The sequence below is a fragment of the Perognathus longimembris genome, chromosome 19 (genome assembly GCF_023159225.1).
Source record: "Perognathus longimembris pacificus isolate PPM17 chromosome 19, ASM2315922v1, whole genome shotgun sequence".
In the NCBI taxonomy this organism is placed as follows: Eukaryota; Metazoa; Chordata; class Mammalia; order Rodentia; family Heteromyidae; genus Perognathus; species Perognathus longimembris.
Genome location: NC_063179.1, coordinates 42,164,112 through 42,188,449, shown reverse-complemented (window position 1 = coordinate 42,188,449; position 24,338 = coordinate 42,164,112). Strand labels below are relative to the sequence as shown.

General features: G+C 43.5%; 1 protein-coding gene and 1 long non-coding RNA gene across 3 annotated transcripts in view; one reads left to right on the top strand and one right to left on the bottom strand.

Annotated features, from left to right (window-relative positions):
- Positions 1-24,338, top strand: part of Arhgef28 (Rho guanine nucleotide exchange factor 28) — a 216,730-nt gene that overhangs the window by 172,370 nt on the left and 20,022 nt on the right. For both annotated transcript variants that reach the window (XM_048368428.1, XM_048368429.1), the window contains 4 exons: positions 1,996-2,034; positions 2,132-2,179; positions 7,951-8,376; positions 11,789-12,089. In XM_048368428.1, the coding sequence (XP_048224385.1) occupies positions 1,996-2,034; positions 2,132-2,179; positions 7,951-8,376; positions 11,789-12,089 (814 nt within the window). The remainder of the gene's footprint in view (positions 1-1,995; positions 2,035-2,131; positions 2,180-7,950; positions 8,377-11,788; positions 12,090-24,338) is intronic.
- LOC125367734 lies at positions 2,575-23,516 on the bottom strand. The gene is made up of 3 exons (XR_007214137.1): positions 23,505-23,516; positions 23,062-23,066; positions 2,575-2,847 (listed from the first exon to the last, which is right to left on the bottom strand). It is a non-coding gene; the product is annotated as an uncharacterized LOC125367734 (long non-coding RNA).

Sequence of the window (24,338 nt, the reverse complement as noted above, 5' to 3'; positions counted from 1 at the left end):
GGAGGCAGGGGGAGAGAGGAAGGAGAGCTGCCAGGCATAGTTCAATGTAATGCTGTGCTGTCCCCCACCCCATGTTTGAGGCCACCCATGAAGTGACACTAAATATCCAGGTTCCCTTTTGGAACCTATCCAGAAAATTTCGTCCTTCATAAGGCATTTTGAGAAACTAAACAAACAGATATATGGAAAGGTCACTTGAAACAAAACTTTTAAAAAGTATGTAGTGGTCTTCCCCAATAAGGTAAGAGTAAAACAAATTAAACGACAACAGTAATAATAACAACAATAATAATAGCCACAACAAAACAAAACCTATAACCAAAGGGCAGAAATCCAGTGTAAATCACCAACTGCAATTATGCACAGGAACCACCAGGTGGCAGGCCAACTCCATTAAAAAGTTAGTAACTTTTTCCCCCTGACATTTCAAACTTAGTGGTTCTTGAGCCTAAGTACCTATGTGTAGCACAATACCAACTTGTTTGTCTAATTTTTATAGAATATGAAAATCTTCTACTGTGTATTCTACTGCAAAAGCAATGGATAAGAACCCATTCTTGCCTGGACAGAGCCAGGAAAGAACTCTAGAAACTCAACAGAACAGGAGTTCTTAGTCTTGCTTAGGGCTGGGCACCGATATAATTCATTGAAACTTTTCCTCTTCTTTTTACAGCCTTTGTCCTTTCCTTATTAGAGGAACTGCTTAATAATGAATTATTGTTATTATTAATTTGGTGCTAGTCCTGAGACTTGAACTCAGGGCCTTAGCACAGTCCTTTTGCTTTTGTGATCAAGGTTAGTAATCTACCACTTGAGCCACACCTCCACTTCTGGCTTTTTTTTTTTGTGCATAATTAAAGAGAAGAAACTCATGGACTTTCCTGCCTGGGCTGGCTTCAAAACACAATCCTTAGGTCTCAGCCTCCTAGGCAGCTAGGATTATAAGCACGAGCCACTGGCTCTCAGCAGTAATGAACATTTTAATTGGCAGTATGAGGGAAGAGGAGATCTGGCTAAGTTATCACCAACCAGCCTGAACTAATGCGTTTAGCAACAAGTAGGAAGTTACCTGAGAGTTACTGTGCCTTCTTACAATGACGTCTGCTCAAGCAGACCAAAGGCAGACAAAAGGAGACTATGGGCTCTTGGGGCCCGATGCCCTCCTGCTGCACAGACAATGGAGCCTAGAGTAAGTGCTTATTTACTGAATAGAGTGCAGTTGAATTCAGTGTCTAGCCACTCTTTTGTTGTATGTCCGTTACATGCAGGCACCATGCTTAGGTCTTGATGTAACACTGAATCCACGGATACAGTCTGCTACTCACTGGTTTATGTGGTAGTGAGAGAAGCCATTGTAAATGAACAAACAAATGTTGAGTGCAACTCTGGAAACTGGAAGCTCTCACCATCCCTTATGACGTGAGAGAAGCTAAGCATGAGGGCCACACGCCCTCCCCAAGGAGCAGATGGTCTCCTGCGGCCTCCTTCATGGCCTTTGCTCGGGTCTGCTGAACTCTAACTGAGCAAGGATCTGGAGGAAACTAGCTTAGTGCTTCCCCTTGAGCGGCTTCCGGGTCTGGTTTCTTTACCCAGACACTGGCTATTTGGACGTAATGAGTCTCAAACACTGACAGAGCAGGATCTAGAGGCCTGGTATGATATTCTCCAGGTTCCAAATCTGGCCTTCGGGTCAGCCCGACCCAGAAGACAGCCTGAGGAAAGGGAACTCCATCTAGGGTCTTCATTGCTCCTTTGTTTTTGCAGGACTTCCTCACTGCTGCTGCTCATTGCTTTAAGGGACGGTTGGGTACAAATGGCCCTGCACCCATATTTGCACGGGGGGAGGGGGAGGGAGGTTTCCACTATGAAATGAGTGTTTAATTCGCCAAAGATTGTCTTTCTGGGTAGAGGCAGGCTCACAGTTTAGGATAACTGCAGTGCGACTTTTCAGAAGGAGAGTGGGCATCCATCGTGTTTTGTTTTCATGCACTGTAGGGTGAAGAGAGAAGTTTCCCAGGGTCTTCTCAGTCAGAGGTGAGCCATGCACACTTACTTGCGTCAGCATCCATTCTCAATTTGTAGCTAATGCAAGCGGTATCGAGAACTTGACACGTACGATCTTATTTTTCAGATTATACAAGCTATACAGAATTTAACGCGTCTCTTATACAGCCTTCAGGTAATAACCCTCCTCTAATCTTTGACCTTGCGAATGTTATCTCTTCATGAAATTCTGCCTGATGATTCCCAGACCTTAGAAATTAGGACATGAGAGAGGTACTGAATGACCTTTGAAGAATGCCAGTTCACTGAGGGGCGCCCAGCCAGCCAGAGGAGTCAGACTTCATTCACCTGGTTTCGCAATCATGAGGCGACACCTCTACTGAATTGTATGCCATTCTTCTCAGAAACCATAAAACAGTTCATATCTTTAAGAAATTGTGATGATTGACTATGCTCTGACTTGATGATTACAATGAAACTCTTAGGTGACTGCAGCATGACTTCAGATTTTCTGGTGAAAACTTAAAATTCACACCTAGCCCTTTTTTTTTTTTTTTTTTTTGCACTTTCCCAGGTGGCCATAAGAGCTGTTAAAATAATTCCCATGTCCTTCCATGCACCGGTTCGTTCTTCTCTCTGCATTCGTCAAGTGTTTTCTCTGGGCTGGGTCCTGTGTGGAGGGCTGAGTCCACAAAGGCAAATGGACCATTGAGGGACTTATTATCTTTCAGGGAAAACCAGAGGAAAACCTAAGTGCTGGCATTGAGGATTCGGGGGGCTTGAGACCCCTCAGCTCACACAGAAGGAACAGGCTCAATGCCACAACACTTTCATTTGCTGATACTGGAGAAAAAAAATTGGGAATACAAGTAAAGTGATTTGTGATTCTCTCCTGAGAATTACAACTACTGTGTTAGAGAGTATCTCATTCCAGATTTTAGATTGTTTTATGTTATTCTTAGGCAACACAGACATTTCCATGGAACCAACTATTATTGCATCTAGTCCATGGAACTTGTCTGATCCCTTATTTATTTGCAGTGTGTGTGTGTGTGTGTGTGTGTGTGTGTGTGTGTGTGTGTTTGCATGCTGGTCCTGCTTGCAGCTTGAACTTGAGCCTAGACACTGTCCCTGAGCTTCTTTCGTTCAAGGCTAGCACTCTACCCCTTGAGCCACAGTGCCATTTTTGGAGCTAAGACTCTCATGGACTTTTTTGCTCAGTCTGACTTGGAACCACAACGTTCAGATCTCAGCTTCCGGAGTAGCTAGGATTACAGGCATGAGCCAACAGTGGCTATTTCCTATTGTTAATAGCACAAAATGTTGCATATATTTTGATTGTATCTCAATATTTCCTTAAGACAACATACCGGAATGATGTTTTTAAGGTTGTTATAAACACCGCTAAAATAATTCAACCAGCCTTCTAGTTCACTCATCTCCAATTTGAATAAGGATCAAGATATCTGATTATTTTAATTTGTACTTCTTTGATTACTAGTGAGACTAAAGTTTCTCCTTCATGAATATGTTATTCATTCATACTTCATATTTTATACCTTGTGACTGTGAAAAAGAAATTAAGTGTAAAGTTCTCCCCAAAAAATATAAAGTCATGTTGCGATTTATGGTTTCATATTTCAATGATATCAAGACCTTGTTTTGTGTTCTCCTGATCACGTGCCAGCTGTTGTTCCTGAGCAACTAGAACTTAATTGTCCTTGACATTGTATCACTGCTACTTACAGTTGAAACTTTGGCTTAGAGTGAAATATATGACAATGCTAGTCTCTTCTTACCAGTTTTCTCTTACATATGCTCAGGTTTTTCTACCAAGATTCTTGTCTTCTACCAAAACCGTAGGGAATCGTATTTCTGAATTAAATTAGAGAAGATGGGCACTTTTTCTAGAATCACTTTTATCGTCTACAAATTTGGGTTAGTCACTAGCTGCTTAACAGCTACCCCCAGCCAGGTACCAAATGTACATCAAAATGTCTCCTTAGTGGCTGTTGGTGACCTAAGGGAATTGATTTCAATGCATTTGTTTTGTGCCTGGCCAACTCTGTAAACGTCATCTTTTGTTTTAATAATCTTTTCATTGATTAGTTGAGATCTTTCCAGGTAGAATTTTTTTAAATTCAAAATAATGGTACTGAAGCTATTTTTCTTTTGCACAATGCAACAATTTAGTTTTCTTGGCTTATCGCTTTGGCTAGAACAACTGAAATTGTGCTGATTAGTAGTGGTGATGGTAAACACTTTGTCTTGGTCATAGTCAGGTGGGAATACCTTCAGTATCTTACATCAGACATGCTGATCTGGGATGCATGCTCCTATAGATTAGTTTCTCATGCAAAAAAAAGTAACCTTTACTTTAGATATCAACTGAGAAGGGGGTATGATTTGAGTATAAAAATGTACAGTTGGGCTGGGGATATGGCCTAGTGGTAGAGTGCTTGCTTTGCATGTATCAAGCCCTGGGTTCAATTCCTCAGCACCACATAAACAGAAAAAGCCAGAAGTGGTAGAGGTGGAGTGCTAGCCTTGAGCAAAAGAAGCCAGGGACAGTGCGCAGGCCCTGAGTCCATGCCCTAGGACTGGTAAAAAAAAAGGGGGGGTGGGTGGGTGGGTAGGGACAGTTCTCTATCCTAAGTTTAAATGTAACCTTAAAGTGTCCAAGCTTAGGTTTCCACTTCTGTAGCAGAGAAGAGGATGATTGTGTCTCAGATGTCACATAGATATAAAGAAGTGTTCATGGCCACACTGAGTTATTGAAACTGCAGTCATTAAAAGACAGTTATTGCTAATAGTAAAATATTGAACTTTTATTTGTTTTGCAACACTGGTGTCCTTGGGATTTCCTGGAATTAATCATGCATTATGTAATTCTTTCTGCTAGGCCAGCGGAGTCCTGCGTGCTTTGTTAGTTAGTATGTGCTGATTATTTCATATGTCAGGAGAATAGTACTTACTCTCAATGAAGATCATTTTTATCGTAGTAATGACACCTAAAAGCCCTTAACTAAATACTGAAATGAATTTTAAAATTAATTTTCAAATTTTAAGATATGAATTTTATTTCAAAAGGCCACAGCAAATACATTTCAAGGCTTATTCCAAAGCAACTATGAGTTTAAAATGTATCTTAGTTCTTTAACTTTCAGAAACCTAGGAAACTGCTGATTTAACAAAGAACTAATGGTCAGATCCCTGTCTGCCCAGCATTTGTTATGTGGACAGTTGAAAAAACTCATAGGAAGGAAAAATGTGAATTTATCCCTAGGAGAGTAATGATTTCTTATACTGAGTCAAAACATACACACATACCCAGTATGTGTCCATTTTCAATTTTTCCCTTCTGTATTTCTTTGTACATTAAATGGGAACTTTTAAAATTAAAAGCTTTCAAGGGTATTCATAGAGATTTGGTGGGGGGGGGGGTTGTGGCATCTTTCCCAATTTTGGAAGTTATTTCCTGTGATATTGCCAAACTTTTAACAGGCAGATACTGTAACTCAAAATGTTTTTTTTTAATCTGTTTGGTAATGTCCTCTGGGATTTAGAGTATCTCTTTTCCTTTAATCATTCCAGCCTCCTGCTAGCAATCTATTAAACAAATGAATTTCAGCTTATTTTTTGATGCATGACCTTACTGCTATAACACAAAGACTTTAACAGTAAAGAGATGAGCTTTGCCCACTTTCAGAGCTACAAAAAAATGTAGCATGAACTGATATTCTCTGGCATTATGTTATAAAAATGTATTTACCAAAAGTCTCCAGCTAGCTGGCTTTTATTTTTATGTCTTTATGAACGCAACATATGTAGGTCCAAGTAATTTCTCATTTGAGACTCAAATAAAGGATACTACCAAGTTTATATAGGATCTTAAATTACTTGGAATTATCGACTGGGAGACCTCAGAAAGAGAATGAGATCTAGAATAGGAACTCAGAGTCTTGTAAATTGGTGTACTAAGTTCTTACTTAGAAGACATATCAACCAATCATGTTTCTAAGAAACGGGGGACGGGAGACTGCAATCTATCCTCTATAGCTATGCATCCTTGGATTCCATCAGCCTTGGATAGAAAGTATGGGCTAAGGGGATTCCAGAAAGTTCCAAAGAGCAAAACCTGAATTTACTTCTTGCTTACTCCCTCCTAAGTACCCCACTGAATCTAGGTACATGAAGTGATGTATAGGTATTGTATTAGGGATTCTGAGTAATGTACAGATAATTATAGTACATGAGAAGATATGCAAATACTAGTCCCAGGCAGAGGGCTGGAACCAATCCCTCTTAAATGCAAAGGATGATTCTGTGCATCATTCCTTCTCTCTGTCTGGACTTCTAAGACACAACACCGGGAAGTGTAGATAATTCTTTTTGAAATATCAGAATTGTGCTTTCAAAGACTGGGAAAAAGGGCGGAATGTGGAAGAAAAAATGGTCCAGTAAAGGCATTCTTTAAAGGTAAACGGTCTTCTAGCAGGGTAAACATCCCTTCTCGGTGACAGGTCGCCTGAGACAGTTTAAAGGAGGGGACAGTTCATTCTGGCCTGTGATTTCGGAGGTTTCAGACCATGCTCACTCGGCCCCGGCCTACTGGGCTGCGGCAAGGCAGAACTTTCTGTTCTGAGAGGAAGTGAGGATTGAGCAGAGCTGGGCACCTCATGGTGCGGAGATAGAGAGAGGAGCTGGGCACCTCATGGTGCGGAGATAGAGAGAGGAGCTGGGCACCTCATGGTGCGGAGATAGAGAGAGGAGCTGGGCACCTCATGGTGCGGGAGAGAGAGAGAGAGAGAGAGAGAGAGAGAGAGAGAGAGAGAGAGAGAGGAGCTGGGTGTTGTGACTCACCACTGTAATCCTCGCTACTCATCAGACTGAGATCTGCGGATCATGGTTCAAAGCTAGCCAGAGCAGGAAAGTCTGTGGGACTCTTCTCTCCAGTCAACTACTTGGAAAAAGTTGGAAGTGATATTGCGGCTCAAGTGGTAGAGCGCTAGCCTTGAGCACAAAGAAGCTCAGGGACGGCATTCGGTCCCTGAGTTCAAGCCCCAGGACGGGCATGAGAGCAGAGGTGGTAGGAGAGAGAGGGAGGAGGAGGAGGAAGGAGGGTCTGGCGGGGTGCCAATATTCCCTTCCAGGGCATGACCTCAGTGAGCACCCAGTAGGGCCCTGCCCCCTAAGGTTTCTGTACAGGCCACGTTGCAGATTAGCCAGTGGTTGTGGCATAGCCTTTAAATATGTCTTCTGAGCGAGACCTCAGTGCATCAGTTTACAAGACCCAATGACGTGCCTGTTCTAGACCTCGTCCTCTTTCTGAGGTCTCCCAGACTTAGCCCATGGCCTGGGAGGTGGTGGGGGGTTCGGATCCATGGCCTGGGCGGTGGTGGTGGGGTTCGGATCCATGGCCTGGGAGGTGGTGGGGGGTTCGGATCCATGGCCTGGGCGGTGGTGGGGGGTTCGGATCCATGGCCTGGGCGGCGGTGGTGGGGGGTTCGGATCCATGGCCTGGGCGGCGGTGGGGGGTTCGCATCCATGGCCTGGGCGGCGGTGGTGGGGTTCGGATCCATGGTCTGGCTGGTGGTGGTGGTGGGGTTCGGATCCATGGCCTGGGCGGCGGTGGGGGGTTCGCATCCATGGCCTGGGCGGCGGTGGTGGGGTTCGGATCCATGGCCTGGGTGGTGGCGGTGGTAAGGGGTTCGGATCCATGGCCTGGCTGGTGGTGGGGGGTTCGGATCCATGGCCTGGGCGGCGGTGGTAAGGGGTTCGGATCCATGGCCTGGGCGTCGGTGGTGGTAAGGGGTTCGGATCCATGGCCTGGGCGGCGGTGGTGGTAAGGGGTTCGGATCCATGGCCTGGGCGGCGGTGGGGGGTTCGGATCCCCATCCTGGCACGGGCCTGGATGGACTCACCCGCCCTCCCTTCTCCTCCCAGGCTGCCCTGACCATCCAGGACAGCCACATCGAGCTGCACCGGCTGGTCCTGCAGGAGCGGGAGCGGCCCTGCGGCGGCGCGGAGCGGCAGCGCGAGGAGCTGGCCGGGCTGCCCGCCCTGCAGGGCCGGTTCCAGCGGGAGCGGCGGCGCTGGCACCGGGCCTGCGAGCAGCAGCAGCGCGAGCAGGAGGCCCGGGCCGGCCGGCTGGCGGAGCGCGAGCGGGCCTGCCGGGCGCAGGAGGAGCAGCTGCGGCGGGGCCGCGGGGAGCTGGAGCACCAGCGCCGGGAGCACCAGCAGAGCCTGGAGCAGCTGCGCCAGGGCCAGCGGCGCGTGGAGCGCGAGCGCGAGCGGATGCGCGCCCGGCACGGCCACGGCCACGGCCGGCAGAGCAGCCTCCCCGCCGCCTTCCCCCCCGGGGGCCCGCAGGTAGGGTCCCCCCACCCCTCCCCACCCCGCCCCTGCAGTGTGGGGCTCAGCCGGGTTTGCAGGGGGCCGAGCGCTGGGGGCGCTCCGAGGAGACGCGGCGCGCTGGAGAGCAGGCGCCCCCGGGCTCCGGGCTCCCTCCCGCGGTCGGTGCGAGCGAGCGAGGGGCCCCGAGACCCGCGAGGACGCGGCGGGAAGCCGCCTGGACACATCCATTTCCCACGCACCCCAAAGAGCCGCACGGCAGGCGGGGTTCACGGGGAGAGCGCCGGCCTCCAGTGACAAAGCTAAGGGGCCCTGGACCCAGACTCCAAGACCCGGTAACGCGCGCGCACACACCGCACACTACACACCACACACCACACACACCGCACACCACACACTACAGACACACACTACACACTAGAGACACACACCGCACACCACACACTACAGACACACACTACACACTAGAGACACACACCACACACTACAGACCATACACCACACACCACACACTGCACACACCACACACTAGAGACCACACACCGCACACCACACACCACACCACACACTAGAGACCACACACCACACACCACACCACACCACACACACCACACACTACACACCACACACTACACACTAGAGACACACACCACACACTACAGACCACACACTGCACACACCACACACCACACACACCACACACTACACACCACACACTACACACTACAGACCACACACCACACACCACACCACACCACACACCACACACCACACACCATACACCACACACACCACACACTACACACCACACACTACACACCGCACACTACAGACCACACACCACACACCACACCACACACACACCACACACTACACACCACACACTACACACTAGAGACACACACCACACACTACAGACCACACACTGCACACACCACACACCACACACACCACACACTACACACCACACACTACACACTACAGACCACACACCACACACCACACCACACCACACACCACACACCACACACCATACACCACACACACCACACACTACACACCACACACTACACACCGCACACTACAGACCACACACCACACACCACACCACACACACACCACACACTACACACCACACACTACACACTAGAGACACACACCACACACTACAGACCACACACCACACACCGCACACTAGAGACCACACACCACACACTACACACCACACACACCACACACACCACACACCACACACACCATACACCACACACACCACACACTACACACCACACACTACACACTACAGACCACACACCACACACCACACCACACCACACACTGCACACACCACATACCATACACCACACACACCACACACACCACACACCACACACCACACCACACACTAGAGACCACACACCACACACCACACCACACCACACACACCACACACTACACACCACACACTACACACTAGAGACACACACCACACACTACAGACCACACACTGCACACACCACACACCACACACACCACACACTACACACCACACACTACACACTACAGACCACACACCACACACCACACCACACCACACACCACACACCACACACCATACACCACACACACCACACACTACACACCACACACTACACAGCGCACACTACAGACCACACACCACACACCACACCACACACACACACCACACACTACACACCACACACTACACACTAGAGACACACACCACACACTACAGACCACACACCACACACCGCACACTAGAGACCACACACCACACACTACACACCACACACACCACACACACCACACACCACACACACCATACACCACACACACCACACACTACACACCACACACTACACACCGCACACTACAGACCACACACCACACACCACACCACACACACACACCACACACTACACACCACACACTACACACTAGAGACACACACCACACACTACAGACCACACACTGCACACACCACACACCACACACTACACACCACACACACCACACACTACACACCACACACCACACCACACCACACACACCACACACTACACACCACACACTACACACTACAGACCACACATCACACACCACACTACACCACACACCACACACCACACACTGCACACACCACACACCACACACACGGACAACGATGGTGATCATCATCATTATTTAAAAGTATGGAACATGTAAAGCCTAGAAGTCCTATCGGGCCATTGTACTTCAAGATACTTTTGCCCGAGTAAGGAACAGGGAGACCCAGTAAGGTCAGGGTAAGTTTGCTCTTAGCCTTTGCCGTGAGCCTGTTGTTTCCCTTGTATATGAAGGGCAGCATATATGAACTCAGTTTTTAAAAGTTAGCGTCAATTCTGTGTACAAGGGGGTTTTCATTTAACATACCTATTCTTGTATACAGCGCATCTTGATACACAGTCCACGCTTACAGGATAGAGTAAGGACACTCTATTGCGTCCCATGAAACATATGCTTTTTGTAAGATCAATTCGCTATTAATATATAATACCAAGTTGAGAAAATATAAAAGTTCTCCTGCTAAGCTTATTCTTTCAGAATTGGCAATTATAAATTTCAAATTTGTTTCACTGAATATTTGTTAACATGACTTTTACTAGTTAATGACTGTATTATTACTTCAGAATCTTCCAGAACTTTCTAGATCCTTCTGCATCCTCTAGCCATGTTTGGCAGTTCTGTTTGTCTCAGTTTTTCTGCATGGTGTGTATCACATGTGTGCTTTTTATTGAGAGTGCATAAAGTTGTAAAAGTTAATAAGCTTACGAGAAGAGCTTATGTTGCATCTGATTTTTCTTTCAAGTGCACTGTTACATTTACTGCAAACTCCTCATGTACATATGGATATATTTTCAACTTTTTTATTTAGCAAAAGTGGAAATGCTGCTTGTTTTGATTAAAACAAAGCGGAAACACTTTAATAGCATACAACACTATTTTTTTTTAAGCTATGTGGTACAAAGTGAATTGAAATTTGGGGTTCTCATTTGTGTTAAAAGGGGATGGCAAGAGAGAATAAGTGGTAAAATTCTTCTTGGCCTCATGCTTACTAAAACCTTTATCATGATGTCAGGGGTTTTCAGGCCTGTGGGAGAAATACTTTTTTGAAATTTGAGCAGGTATTGTACTTTTTCTGTTTTTTTTTTCCTCTTTTTGCAATTTCCATTATCTTTTAAGTTTCACAAAGGGGTTTCGATTCGACTTGTCAGCTTGTGTGTACAGCGTGTCTTGCTCAATCGCGTCATTCTTCCCCATCTCTCCACGCGCCGCCCAGCCCCTCACGTTCCCTGCTGTCGTGTCCGCCTGCGTACGCGGTGTGTCATGACCGTGTCTGCCCACTCTTTCTCTGTATTTCTCTATACAGGTCGTGGAACTTAATCGATCCGAGAGTTTGTCTCCTGAAAGCACGTTCTTCATCAACGAAGCTTTAGTGCAAGTGTCACTTAACGCTTTCGATAAACCGAATCCTTCTGGTATCTACGAGGATGCCCCTCACGCCCCCAGCAACCTCCATTCCTATTTGGTAAGGACTAGTGACAGCCAAGTAGCCCCGAAGACGGATGTATCTCAGCTTTCAGATGTCAACCATGTACTGTGGCCAGCCGCTGGAGCCTCTTACCAGATACCCCCACTCCACGGAATCAGCGAGGACTCCTCTAGCAATGGTAATTGACACTTCACCCGTCCTCCGTGTGCCCAAGACAAGTTGTTTCTCTGAATGGTAGGCTCTTTGGTAGAATGAGTCAACGTGAGCCCTAGAATGAGAGTAAATTGGTCCTCCAGAGGATGAACCAGGGTTATGGCAGAAACTATTCTTTGGGGGTTGTTGGGGACTCCCTTCACTTCTAAGTAAGCACAGCTATGGGTATAGGACGTAGGGAACGAGAACACCGTACTTTAAGAAACCACCAGGGTTTTCAGGCCTGGGGGCTACATGATGTCCTCCTAAAAGTGAAACAGCTTGCTATTTGTTTCCATACTGTGGGATTCCCCCTATACCCTGATCTATTTCATCACTGGCTGTCAGAAAGAAGAGGTATGGACAGGATTTGTGGTCAGACTTTATTATCTATTTGTGGCAATTTCCTATAATGTTGATGAAATCTTTTGTTCTGCTATTAAACACCCCAAAATGAAATGGTTAACATCATTTGTCATTGTAAAAAAAAAAAAAGAGAAAAAAGGTGTTGTTTCTCTATAAGTACCTCATAATAACATGATTTGCTAATCCCATTAAAGCGTTTGCCAAATATAAAGGAAAGGCAGCTCAAGTTTCCAACTCCACATGAATCCAAATGATTTAAATCTATGTCCATTATAAGTTGTTTTCTGTGGGACATGAAGTAGGGAATGAGAAGAACTTGAAACCTCTCTACCGAAAAACAGATGGTATGCAATAGAATAAACAAATGGCTGACCACATGCACAGGAAATAAATCACTGACAGCAACATGTTTCAGAAACATAAAACAAGCAGTAGTATAAAGATCTTTAGAACTAGGCAGAGATTTATGTCAGTGCTTCAGATATATTCTTAGTTTGTCAGTTGGGAGGATACTTTTTCTACAATACAAAGTTTTGAAGGTATTCGGCTTTTTCCAATTAGGGGGTAATAGTCTGACACAGCTTGTAAGTTGATTTATTGAAGATACAGAAGGTATGAATTCTCACTAGTGGCTAATTCTTTATACCACTAGCCACTGCTGTGACTTTTTTTTAACATCTAAAAAGAATTGGATGGTTAAGTGTTAAGAGTCATTTCAAATGTTGTTTAGATTTTTAAAAAAAAGGGGGAAATGCCATGCAATAGTTGGGGTTTAAAAGAAATCAAGGATGAACTGGGCACCAGAAGAGCTTGCCTGGCATCCTGGATGCAAAAGAATCTGAGATCTGAGGCTCACAGTTCAAAGCCAGCCCAGCCAGAAAAATTTGTGAGACTCTTATCTTCAGTTACTCACCAAAAAAGCAGGGAGTGGAGCTGTGGTTCGAGTGGTAGAATGCCAGCCTTGAGCATCAAAAATAGAAGGGACAGTCCCCAGGCCTTGAGTTCCAGTCCTAATATACGTACACCCCCCCTCCCACAAATTAAATATAAATTTAAAAGTAAAAGATTCAGCAACATTTAGAAAACACTCCCCTTTAAAAATATTAGCTTGCAGTTTAATGCTGCAGAGACCACATTTCAGAATGCTTTTTCTGGGCACATATTGCTTTGCTGTGTTGATTCACGAATTTGCTATTTGCAGTGCTTTCTGGGTTTTTATCAGTGTGGTTTTGCATGCTGGCTTTGATAGTTCAAAAACTCAGTTTGAGTTAAACCACATTGGGCTTTTGTTTAAACGAAGTATGTCTCTTCTTTTTTTGTGTGTCTTCCATCTTTTCCTTTTGCCTTGTGCTTCAAAGTAGAAAGCTTTTAAACATTTGGCAGCTTACATGCAGTACATAGATAGAAAATGTACTAAGGAAATAAACAGTGATTATATACAAAACCATTTTATCTACATGTAAAGAGCTGAGTAGAGCCAAGAGAAATGCAGAGAAAATGGACTTATGCTTAAGAATTTCTATGTCCTGTAGGCCAAGGACATTCAGGACATTGACCCAGGCGTTGGCCTAAATCTCTCCAAAATACTCTGGTGTGGATAAGTAGGGATTAGATCAGAAATGCTGTGTGCTTTGTTAAACGCGGGAGGTTTGCAAGTAGCTAGAAATCCTATTTATGCTTGTTTACTTAAGCATGGTAAGCAATTTCTGGAGGAGAGAAAAAATGTCGGAGAGACTAGGAGGTGATAGAGAAGTAGAGTGAAAATGTAGTGCGTTTTCCTCAGCGGTGCTCAGGGACTGGTAAACATGTGGAAAGGACTCTGGAGCTTTCTGCTCTTACCACCTGCTGTTGCTGGGGGTCTTATCCAGACTCTGTTCTGCACATGGGGGACAGGAGGGGAAATCAAGGCCAGAGCAGAGGGGCCTGCTCTTTTGCGTTTCGCGGCTCAGTCTTTGCGTCATCATCAGTGACTGCTGTTGAGGGTGTTCCTGGCTCAAAAGATTCTGCGTCCATTTGCCTGGGATGTTCTAGACTGCTAGTTAAAATGTTTTTATTTATTGACAGGAACTTGTGCTTGCTAGGCAAGTGCTCTACCACTTGAACACATCCCCATTCTTAGGCTAGTAGGTTTTTTTTTTAAAAAAATTAAACGTATATTTAGATGCTTCTTTTAAATTAAATGTATATTCAGATGCTTTTTGTTAGGCTTTAAGGTAAGCAGTTTCAGGCAAGACCTGAACAAGTGGTTTTGCTGTCTTGTCTGTTCCGGCTCAGTGTGTGGACCCAGCTCAGATCAGTGGAATGTGAATTTCTAGACCAGGAAGGTGGATGGAAAAGAATTATATGTAAATGAACCCTGCAGATGTGTTTAGAAGCCGCCTAGATTAGATGTTCCGTTAGAGTTTTCAAACTGATCTTGCTAGTTTATGCATTCTTTGTGGTTTGACTGGGTGGCTTTCTGATAGCACCACCAGTACCATGAGTAACTTACATTACTACAGTCACGTGCTCACACTGTACATGGAGAAACTCACTTAGTACTATAACCCACGGAAGTGGTTCCATTTTGTTTGTTTGTTTGCTTGTTTTTATGCTGGTCCAGGGGCTTGAAGGACTTAGGGCCTGGGTACTGTTCTTTAGTTTTTATGCTCAAAGCTGGTGTTCTACCACTTGAGCCCCGCCTTCCTGTCCAATTTTTTAGTGGTTAGAGATAAGAATCTATTAGACTTTCCTCTCCGGACTGGCTTTGAACTGCGATCCTCCCATCTCAGCCTCCTGAGCAGCTAGGATGACAGGCCTGAGCCCCCAGTAGCTGGCTCTGGTTCTGGTTTTACCTCCCAGAAGAGAAAACTGGGATCCAAAAAGCTTAGACAATTTGTTCAGGGCCTCACAGCTCGCGAGTGGAAGAACTAGGTATTGAACCCTGAGGACTGACTCTGGAGCTCATTCTCTCCAATCATTGCATTAAAAATTAAGTTATTCCTAAGAGCTATGTCAAGTTGTATTTTTTAACAGAAGTTGGATAATAAGCCATTGTTTAATGCCTGGCAGTATGTTCATGTTTAAGGGCCAGGGCTTTGTTTTTGTTTATTCACCCCCGCAACTTCCCTTTTGAATATTTGGAAACTATTTCTAAATGTTTTTGAGTTGTGGCCAACTCTTGCATGGGGCCTGAGCATCTTCTGATATCCAATCCTTTAGCGTCTCTTGGTCCCCACCAGGGACATTTTCTTAAGAATATTTTGCTTCTCTAATGTCTAATAATAACCTCATCTTATTTGTAAATACTTTTTAAGGTCTCCCTTTAAAGAAGTTTACTCTGAGCGCCGGGTGCAGTGGTTCACACCTATAAACCTAGCTGTTCAGGAGGCTGGGATTGGGAGGTTCCCCATTGGAGGTCAGCCCAGGCCAAAATGGTCAGGAGGCTGAAAGCTGGATGCTGTGGTATTTACTTCTTATTCTGCTGCACGGGAAGAATAAGCAGTGGGAATGTGATCTAGGATGGCCTGGGTAGAAAGAAAGACCCTATTTGAAAAATAACTAAAGCAGGAAAAGGATAGGGCGTGGCCGATGACATAGAATACCTGCCTCTCAAGCTTGAGGGCCAGAGTGCAAATCCTGTATCACCACAGAAAGGTGGTTTACTTTCTACTTTTAGAAGTTATTTCAGGAACAAAGTTATTTTATGTTTGACTAGTAAATCCCAACTCGCATTTGATTTATTTGTGGTGGAAGAAATGGTTGATTCAGGATTTTTTTCCTCCTCTCTTCTGAGAGACAACAGCTAAGAACTCTCTCCCTCCCTCTCTCCCTCCCTCCCTCCCTCCCTCCCTCCCTCCCTCTCTCTCTCTCTCTCACACACACACACACACACATACACACACACATACACACTGAATTTCTTTAAGCAATAATTTCTCTGAGGGGAAATTTTCTATGTAATTGGCCCTATGGAATATTCAATTCTATTGCTAAAAGAAAAAATGCAAAACCTTTTTATTCTTGTGATTCTTGTCTCCTAGCTTTAAAATCTCTCAAACCATATATCAAAGACATCTACTAGTTTCTGTTGTTTGCCTTTTTAAATAATTAAACATTTTATAGTATTTTCTTAGTCTGTCCTTTCAGATACTGTATATATTTATCCACATTTTAGTACTATGCTTGCAGATTTGCCTTAAAAATTCTCTTCAATATAGTTAAGGTATTATTTTCACTTTTTTCTATGCATTCTGTAAATGTTAAATTGAGCCAAAATTTCTATACCGATCATGCAGATATGGAGAAAAATAGCAACTATATTGTTAGGGTTCTAAAGAAACATTTGGTGCCTAGCAAAATGTAGAGTATCTGGTCTTGGTAATGTCTTTTTTAAAATAAATATTGACAGCTGTGTTAAACTTTCAACAACAGTGTTCTTTTACATAGAAATTTTCCATATGAAAATTGATGCAATAGTTAATATTTAAATAAAAGTCTTTAAGCAGTAAGAATATGGTCATTTTCAATGTTTTAAAAACATTGGCACCTTATTTGTATAATCTGGTGGGAAGTAGCTTTGCCAAAGACCTTCAGGCAATTTCCCACAAAACTGTAATTGGTGTTAGACACCATAAACTTCAGTGACAAAGGGGCATTTGAAGAGAGATCATATAATTTTGCTAGGGTTGCCAAAGCAAGCACTTCAAACCAGGGGGCTAAGCAACAGAAAGTTACTCCTTTGGAATTCTCAGGCTGGAGGTCTGAGATCAGGCGTTGGCAAGCTGGCTTTCTGAGCCCCCCACCTTCTTGCCCCAAGACTGGAATTTGAACTCGATACCTGATGCTTTCGTTCAAAGGTTGGTGCTCTACCCCCTGAGCCATGCCTCCAACCCCAAGGTCTCTTGGCCTGCAGGTAACTAACTGTCTTCTCCCTGTTCTCTGCATGGTCTTCCCTTTCTGCCTGTCTCTTGCCTCACCATCTCTGTTGCATTAAAGGCTATGCTGATGACCTTCTTTGCGCCTTTATTTCTTTAAAGACTCTATCTCCAATAGTATTCTGAAGTACTGGCATGTAGGACTTCATACGTGAAAGTTAGGAGATACAGTTCAAATGATTATTTTCCTCCTGTGATAGGTGGGTTATGAAAGCTTTGATTTTTTTTAATGGACCAAAGTTGAAATATGATTTATCTAGATTTGTTTACATTTTTTAAACTTCATTAGGGTAGTGAATTGAACTTAAAAATAACAATATTCAAATTGTGATAATATGTATGTTTGTAGACATAGGCATCGGTGTTAGCAAGTCAATGGCAACACAGAGAAATCAAGGCAGAAAATTTTGACTCTGTAGGCTCGTGTGCTCCTGGATTTAAGGCAGAAGGTATCAAATCCATAAGTTCATTTCCTACTTACAGTGCCTAAATAAGAGATTTAAACTGTGTTTTCTAGACTAGACCTTTGCAATTTTGAACTCTATAGGACGGGAGGATATTAAATATCTGTGCTTTGATTGTGTATATGACACCAAACTGAAGGGTCGAGAACATTCACATCGCATCAAATTATTACTCAGTTATTTCTATAGACATTTGAAGAAGTCCAACCTGAGAAGTCATTGGACAGTTCTAGATGTCTTCTCGAATCCTATCTATCAGTGCAGATATTTTAAAGGAAGTCCCAGTATTGCTTGCTCTTGGTAACCATGTCCAAAATATAACAAATAGGGCTCAAAGGCTTGGTTTTAGCTGACTGATTTTAGCCTTTTGCGGATTTTGTACCAGGAAAAGGAAACGTAACATTCACTCCCAGAGCCTGGTGAGCCGCGAGCACTTTCTGCCAACTTCCTGATTGTATATTCTCTGGGGGCAGGTTGGCTGTGTGAGCCAGTTGGGCCTGCGCCATGCTGCCTTAGCACATGTAGACCAGCACAGCGGGAGAGCGAAACCAGCAGGTGGGTGGATTCAGAGGCAGCCAGCCAGGCAGCCATGTGGCTGCCCGCTCATCCCGCCCGGCCCTGGCTTTCCATTTGGAGTGGACAAGCTGCTGAAGTGGGAATCCACTTAGTATGAATGATTCCAGAGGTTAGGCTTGGCCTTGGGTTGTCCTTAGCTTTAAAACAATGAACACACACGCACACACACACACACACACACACACACACACACACACACTCTCACACCACCCCCCCTCCATTAGGCCATATGTTTGATGTCTCTAGAAGGGTGAGACTTTATTCTCAAAGTGATTATGAGTCAAACTTGAGAGGGAAGTTATCTGAATCATTGAGGTATCAAATATACCCAAAGGGTAGAGCATGCTCTCATCAGTGTCTTGTGGAGCGATTACCTAATGTATCAGTGAAGGAAGCACAGCCCTTCCCTATCAGAATCTTCCCTCCTTCCACCCAACCAACCACTAAGATTCCATGTTTAGGGCTTGCTGAACATGTGGGCTGTTCAGCTGTTTTATATTTGCCTAAGAATATGAACATTTGGTTCAGGAAGAAGCAACTTTTTCTTAAAAAGATCATCCAGTAAACAATTTCATTTTGGGGTGCACAATCATTTCTTTGTTATAGTGCGTCAACAAATCAATATAGCCACAGATAATATATAATGAATGTACTGAGCTTTGTTTTGAGAAAACTTTATTTATTTATAACAACAACTGACTATAGTTTGCCTAGCCTACAAGCTGATTTTTGTAGCCAGTGATTTAAAACCTGGAAAGCCCTTTCCTCCAACTCCTATGCCCTAGATACTGTGATCATGTTTTGGAGGGCCAGTCTGAGGCTCGGTAAAACATATTTGGATGGATTTGTTGCTAGAACCTTTGTTATCATAGCCAGCTATGTATCAGGGTTTCTCGAAGTATGCAACCAAAAAGAAAACACATTCCTCTCTGTTCATAGTTGTGATTTGAATTAGAGTTTGGGGAAGCCTGTAAATTTGCGTAGCTAACATTCTCCTTGGGTGATTTTGAAGTTCCACGGCTGACACATGTCTCTACCTTGCTGACTTACAGTACTGGGCTTGGTGCTCGAAGGCCTCTGTTCAAACCCCGACTCTGGCTCATAGTTCTATGTGATTCCTAAAATCTTTGTCCGTATAAAAGGGAAGGAAGTGTTCATTGGGTTTAGCATGTTCTGAGGATCCTTCCTTCCTGTGTTCTGGACAAAATTCCTTGCCATTTTGATTCAGAAGTAGCCTGCTGTGAAGTAAAAATGTCTCCTGAAAGCCATTGGTAAGTCAATAGCTTTAAATGTGATAAGATCACAGGAACGTGGGGAAAATTTTACTTAAGATGGAACTGTGTTACAATTAAAGGGGTAACTGCCTGTATTGGTCTTCTAGGAGATGTTTGTGTATCACTAGAATTGTCCCATGCACACAGTTTCCAAAGCAGTGTTTTGCTTTCCTTTGTTTTTCTCTTGCTAAAACACGTTTCGTCAACTAACCACATTTTCCAAATCAAATGTGAGCACCCAAATGTAGGGCATTTAGACCACAAGACTGAACATTCAGTTCGGAATAAAGGCCATTCACATCTATGGACCTCCTGTTGGTGCATCAGATAAATGTACCCCTAGAAAAGAATCGTCTACTAATACTTCTGTTCCCTGAGCAGACCCTCCTACAAGAAAGAAAAATGTCATAAGCAGCCAACAGGAATATTTTGGCATAAATCACTTCTACTTTCAATTTAAAATTCTATTCTGGTTTACAATTTTACCCTCTTTGGTTAACCTGAAATCATTCATTTTGATTAGTCCTTGGGTAAACTGATAAAAAAAAATTATGTTTCAGAATTACCAGGAAGCAACTCGTATTAGCACTAGTAATTTGAAGTAATTGCATATGCAATCATTTATGTCATGTCTGTTTGCCTTGCTAGAGAGTAAGTTTCATAGGGGTAGAATATTACATGTGTCTCCTTTATTAATGTCTTTATCACAAGCACCAAGCTTATTGTTTAGCTTATAATATATCTGATAAATATTTATGAAATGAAATCTAGACATTTCTTTCTCCTTATCACTGTTGAGACAAATTTGGTTTTACTGATTACAGTACTATGTATCAGTTTAGTATAAAAATTTCTGTGCAACTCTAGAGAGTATTTCTTTAGATTGGTTATTTTTCTATTTAGAACATTGTACATATAGCTCCCACATGGCCATGTGTAGCAAATGAAAACATGTTTAAATGTGTTTTCCATAAAATTCTTTAAGTTAGCTTAACCTTGTAGAAATGAATCCATTGCTGTCATTTTAGGGAGAGGACACATACATAATTTACCATGTAATTGTTGCATCAATAACAATTAGTCAGTTTATCTATTCACTAGGATATTTTAGACAAAGTACCTGAAACAAAAGTACATTAAGCATGGGTGGCTAGCTCAGTATCAGTGAAACATTTTCTTAAACCCTTTGTGTCTTCTGCTAAATCCTATTTCACAGTCCAATGTATTTCCCCAGGTAAAACAATTAGTATTTGTTTAGTTAAACACACCCCTGGAATATGAACCAATGGCGCGGGCAGGACCTTCTGCATGTCAGCCTTACAGTGTTGCTCCAAATGCCACACTTTTATTATAGCAGTCTTAAAATCAATCGTGGTGGCATCTTTGGAAATCTATCCTTTTGCTTTGGAACCATCCCTTCCCATCCCTTCTCAAAAGCAGTTGTTCTGGCCAGTCAGTCAGTAAGCCTGAGCCTCAGTTCTGAATCTGTAGAGATGTTAATTTGTCATGATAAGTCATTGTTGAGTTTCTTTGGCTAAGAGGCCAGAATATCCATTCTCTTTTTGGATATTAATTCAATTTAATTGGAAACAATGCTTGAGGATTTACCTAAGGAAAGAATGTAGAATTCCATCATTTCACAGTATGTAGGATGGGATCCTGAGCCTTTGTCTGGACAATTTCACAGTGAAACTGTTGGAAATGTTTTTTTTTTTTTTTTTTTTTTTTGGTGACTCGTTTTTCTATAGCTTTCTGCACAAATTTCACTGCACTACGGTTCTTTCTTCCTAACATATAACATGCTGGATGCTTGTATTAAATATAGGCATTTGAATCATCCAGCAGAAACACAGGAGACTCTGCTTCTCTGTAAAGCAGAATTGAGGCTTAAAACATTTTTTTTTCAAGCACTGATTCTGTAAAGCTTTGGAAGAAACATTTACAAGCAAAGCATTGGCGGAGTTTTAAAATTTTATTTAATGACTTGCTTCCGACCAGTGATCTTGGCACTCTGTGCGGTGATTTGCAATCAATTAATCATGCAGAGTGTTGTAAAGCTCTAATAAGTCTTTGCCTTCTATGCATCTCATAAATCCACAAGAAACAAAGAACAGGAATTTAATGCTCCAAGATCTCTTCCTGCAAACCTCCAAATAAGGAGGTGGTTTTCTATTCTGTTTTCTAATGTGTCCCCACAAACCTCAGTCCTTTCCTGTGGGTCCTGTGTTTTGAAGTTCCCATCTCTCAAAAAATGGCTTCTCTTGTTGCTTAGCGCTTATTATGGGAGTCTGTCTGTAAGACTTCTGCATCTAGGTTAGACACTGGGAAATTCTTCCTGATTACTGAAAGGAGGTGTGGCTTTGTGTTTTCCCCCTGAAAGCAGGGCAGCCATACTTAATGGCAAGATGCAGTTTTGATGACTCTTTGTGGTAGCTCCTCAAAGAGGAGGCAGTTTCCATCCCGGGAATGCACTGACATTTGCATGAGGCAGATGGTGGAGATGGAGAAGTGTGGCATTCGAAGTCAGAGGAGCTTCACATACGTTGCCAAAGCTTGTGGAATCTGCGTCTTCAGTATCTTCAGCTTGTAATTTGTGTCCTTTTAGATATACCCTTACAGTTGACTACTTAGCAGTAGTATATATAAATTTTCTAATTATAGCACAGTAAATATGGAGCTATTTAATATTAAAATATTCCACGAGCCTAAACCCTTGGATCTATGTTGATTGGGTTGTTTGTCTTTATCCATTTTCTTGAGAGTCTGGTTTTGGAATGTTCTCACAGCAAGAATATACTTTGCATCTTATTAAAATTGAACCCTCTTTAAAGAAACGAAAGTTTCAAAGGTATTATTTCCAACAAGTCTGTCAAACTTCTGGCTCTTGATGAGTATTTTTTGCCATCAAAAAGTTGTACTTCCTTTTGATTTCTTGTTCATTTGTCCAGATTGGCATGAGTGATATATGAGGGGGCTCATCTTATATTTTCAGATGCTTCTGCTCCAGTGTGCCCTAAAATATCCTTCCAAAGTTTTGCATATGCAAACTATTTTTCATCTGAATGCAGATTGGAGAGGGGAGAAGCATAATGAACATTTTGTCCAAGATGTGATGGTCTGTTAGGCAGCGTGTGGTAATCACACTCTATTTTACATTCAGGTTCCAATATAAGAAAATATAATTGCATGCTGACATCTCTCTTGGCAGTTGTAGACCTGAGCCACAGGTACCTGAGAATATGGTCATACTGGGGACGGGGCGGGGGGGGGGCTCCCCAGCTTCCTACATAGTGTGTGTGTGTGTGTGTGTGTGTGTGTGTGTGTGTGTGTATTCAGTCATTTGAGCTGGGAACAAAGAACACTAAAACTCAGTTGGTGGCTCACACCTGTCATTCTAACTACTCAGGATGCTGAGATCGGGAAGATCATGGTCTAAGGCCAGTCTGGGGAAGAAAAGTCCATGAGACTTCATTTTCAAAATAATCAGTACAAAGCGGGGATGGAGTCACTACTGAAGCGGTAGAGCGCCAACCCAGCAGGCACGAGTTGTCATTGTGGGAATGCCCTTGATTTCTGGTGAAATATAGACCCAAAGAAATTTCAAATGTGGCTGCTAGTAAGTTAAAGTATTTTCTCTTCATATTTATCAAATAAAGGAGGAAGACAGATTTGTAGACCTTTTGGTCAGATTTAGTTTTCTGATGACTACTTAGGAGATTTAGTAAGGGAATTAAATTTTTTTAAATTCAGTTCAGTTCTTTTTGTAAATAAGAGGGCTTATGGCAAAGCCTTTATTTTCTCAAACAAAATTATGGTGCTTCAAGGGTCCCACCCCCCCCCCCCCCAGAGCTGTTTTTGAGAGACCATTGGCTAAACTTTGAGGATGTGTAGCTTGGAAAATTCCAAAAAACATGTTTCACATTGAGCCTGATTAAATGACTGAGTCAACATTGACCCAGAAAAACAAAACAAAACCAAAAAAACACTACAGTTGAAAACTGCCTTAGGTTTCTGCTAATTAATTCTTGTCCGGAATGAACAAGAACCCAATCAAACCAGGCAGGTTCGTGTGAGAAAGGCAGGCAATGTGGTGATCCTTGTCATTGGAAGAGGAGAAAGAAAAAGAACAGAGCACGGCATCCGCAACCACGTTTCAACAGAAATAGGTGAAGACACGTGTGTGGGATGGAGTGGCCCTCACAGGCATTTATTGGGGCTCCACTGGCACCCGCGAGGTTTGAATGACATGGGAGTTGATCAGTATTGGACAGTGGGAATGGCAGGCTGGCCACAGGACGGAGACAGAAGGTTTGGGAATGACGTTATTCTGTAGCTGTGAGATCTGCAGCTAGTACTTGAGGTCCCCCCTGTATGTTGGAGAGCCCCCATTTATAAGGCTGGACTTGTGATTTTATTTGCTTTTTGGGTCGTATGAGGATAACCTAGGGAAGTGTGTATGAAATTCTTAGGATTCGGCGAGTACTTAATGCACATCCTTGATACCGTTGTTTCGTGCGGGGAGGGGGCGTAAATGACTAGTAATTATTATGGAATTATCAGCTTCCAGTCACTCGAGGTACAAGGCTACCTCTCACTCACCTGGTGCTCTGGTAACTAATAAGACGGGTGGTGGCTCACT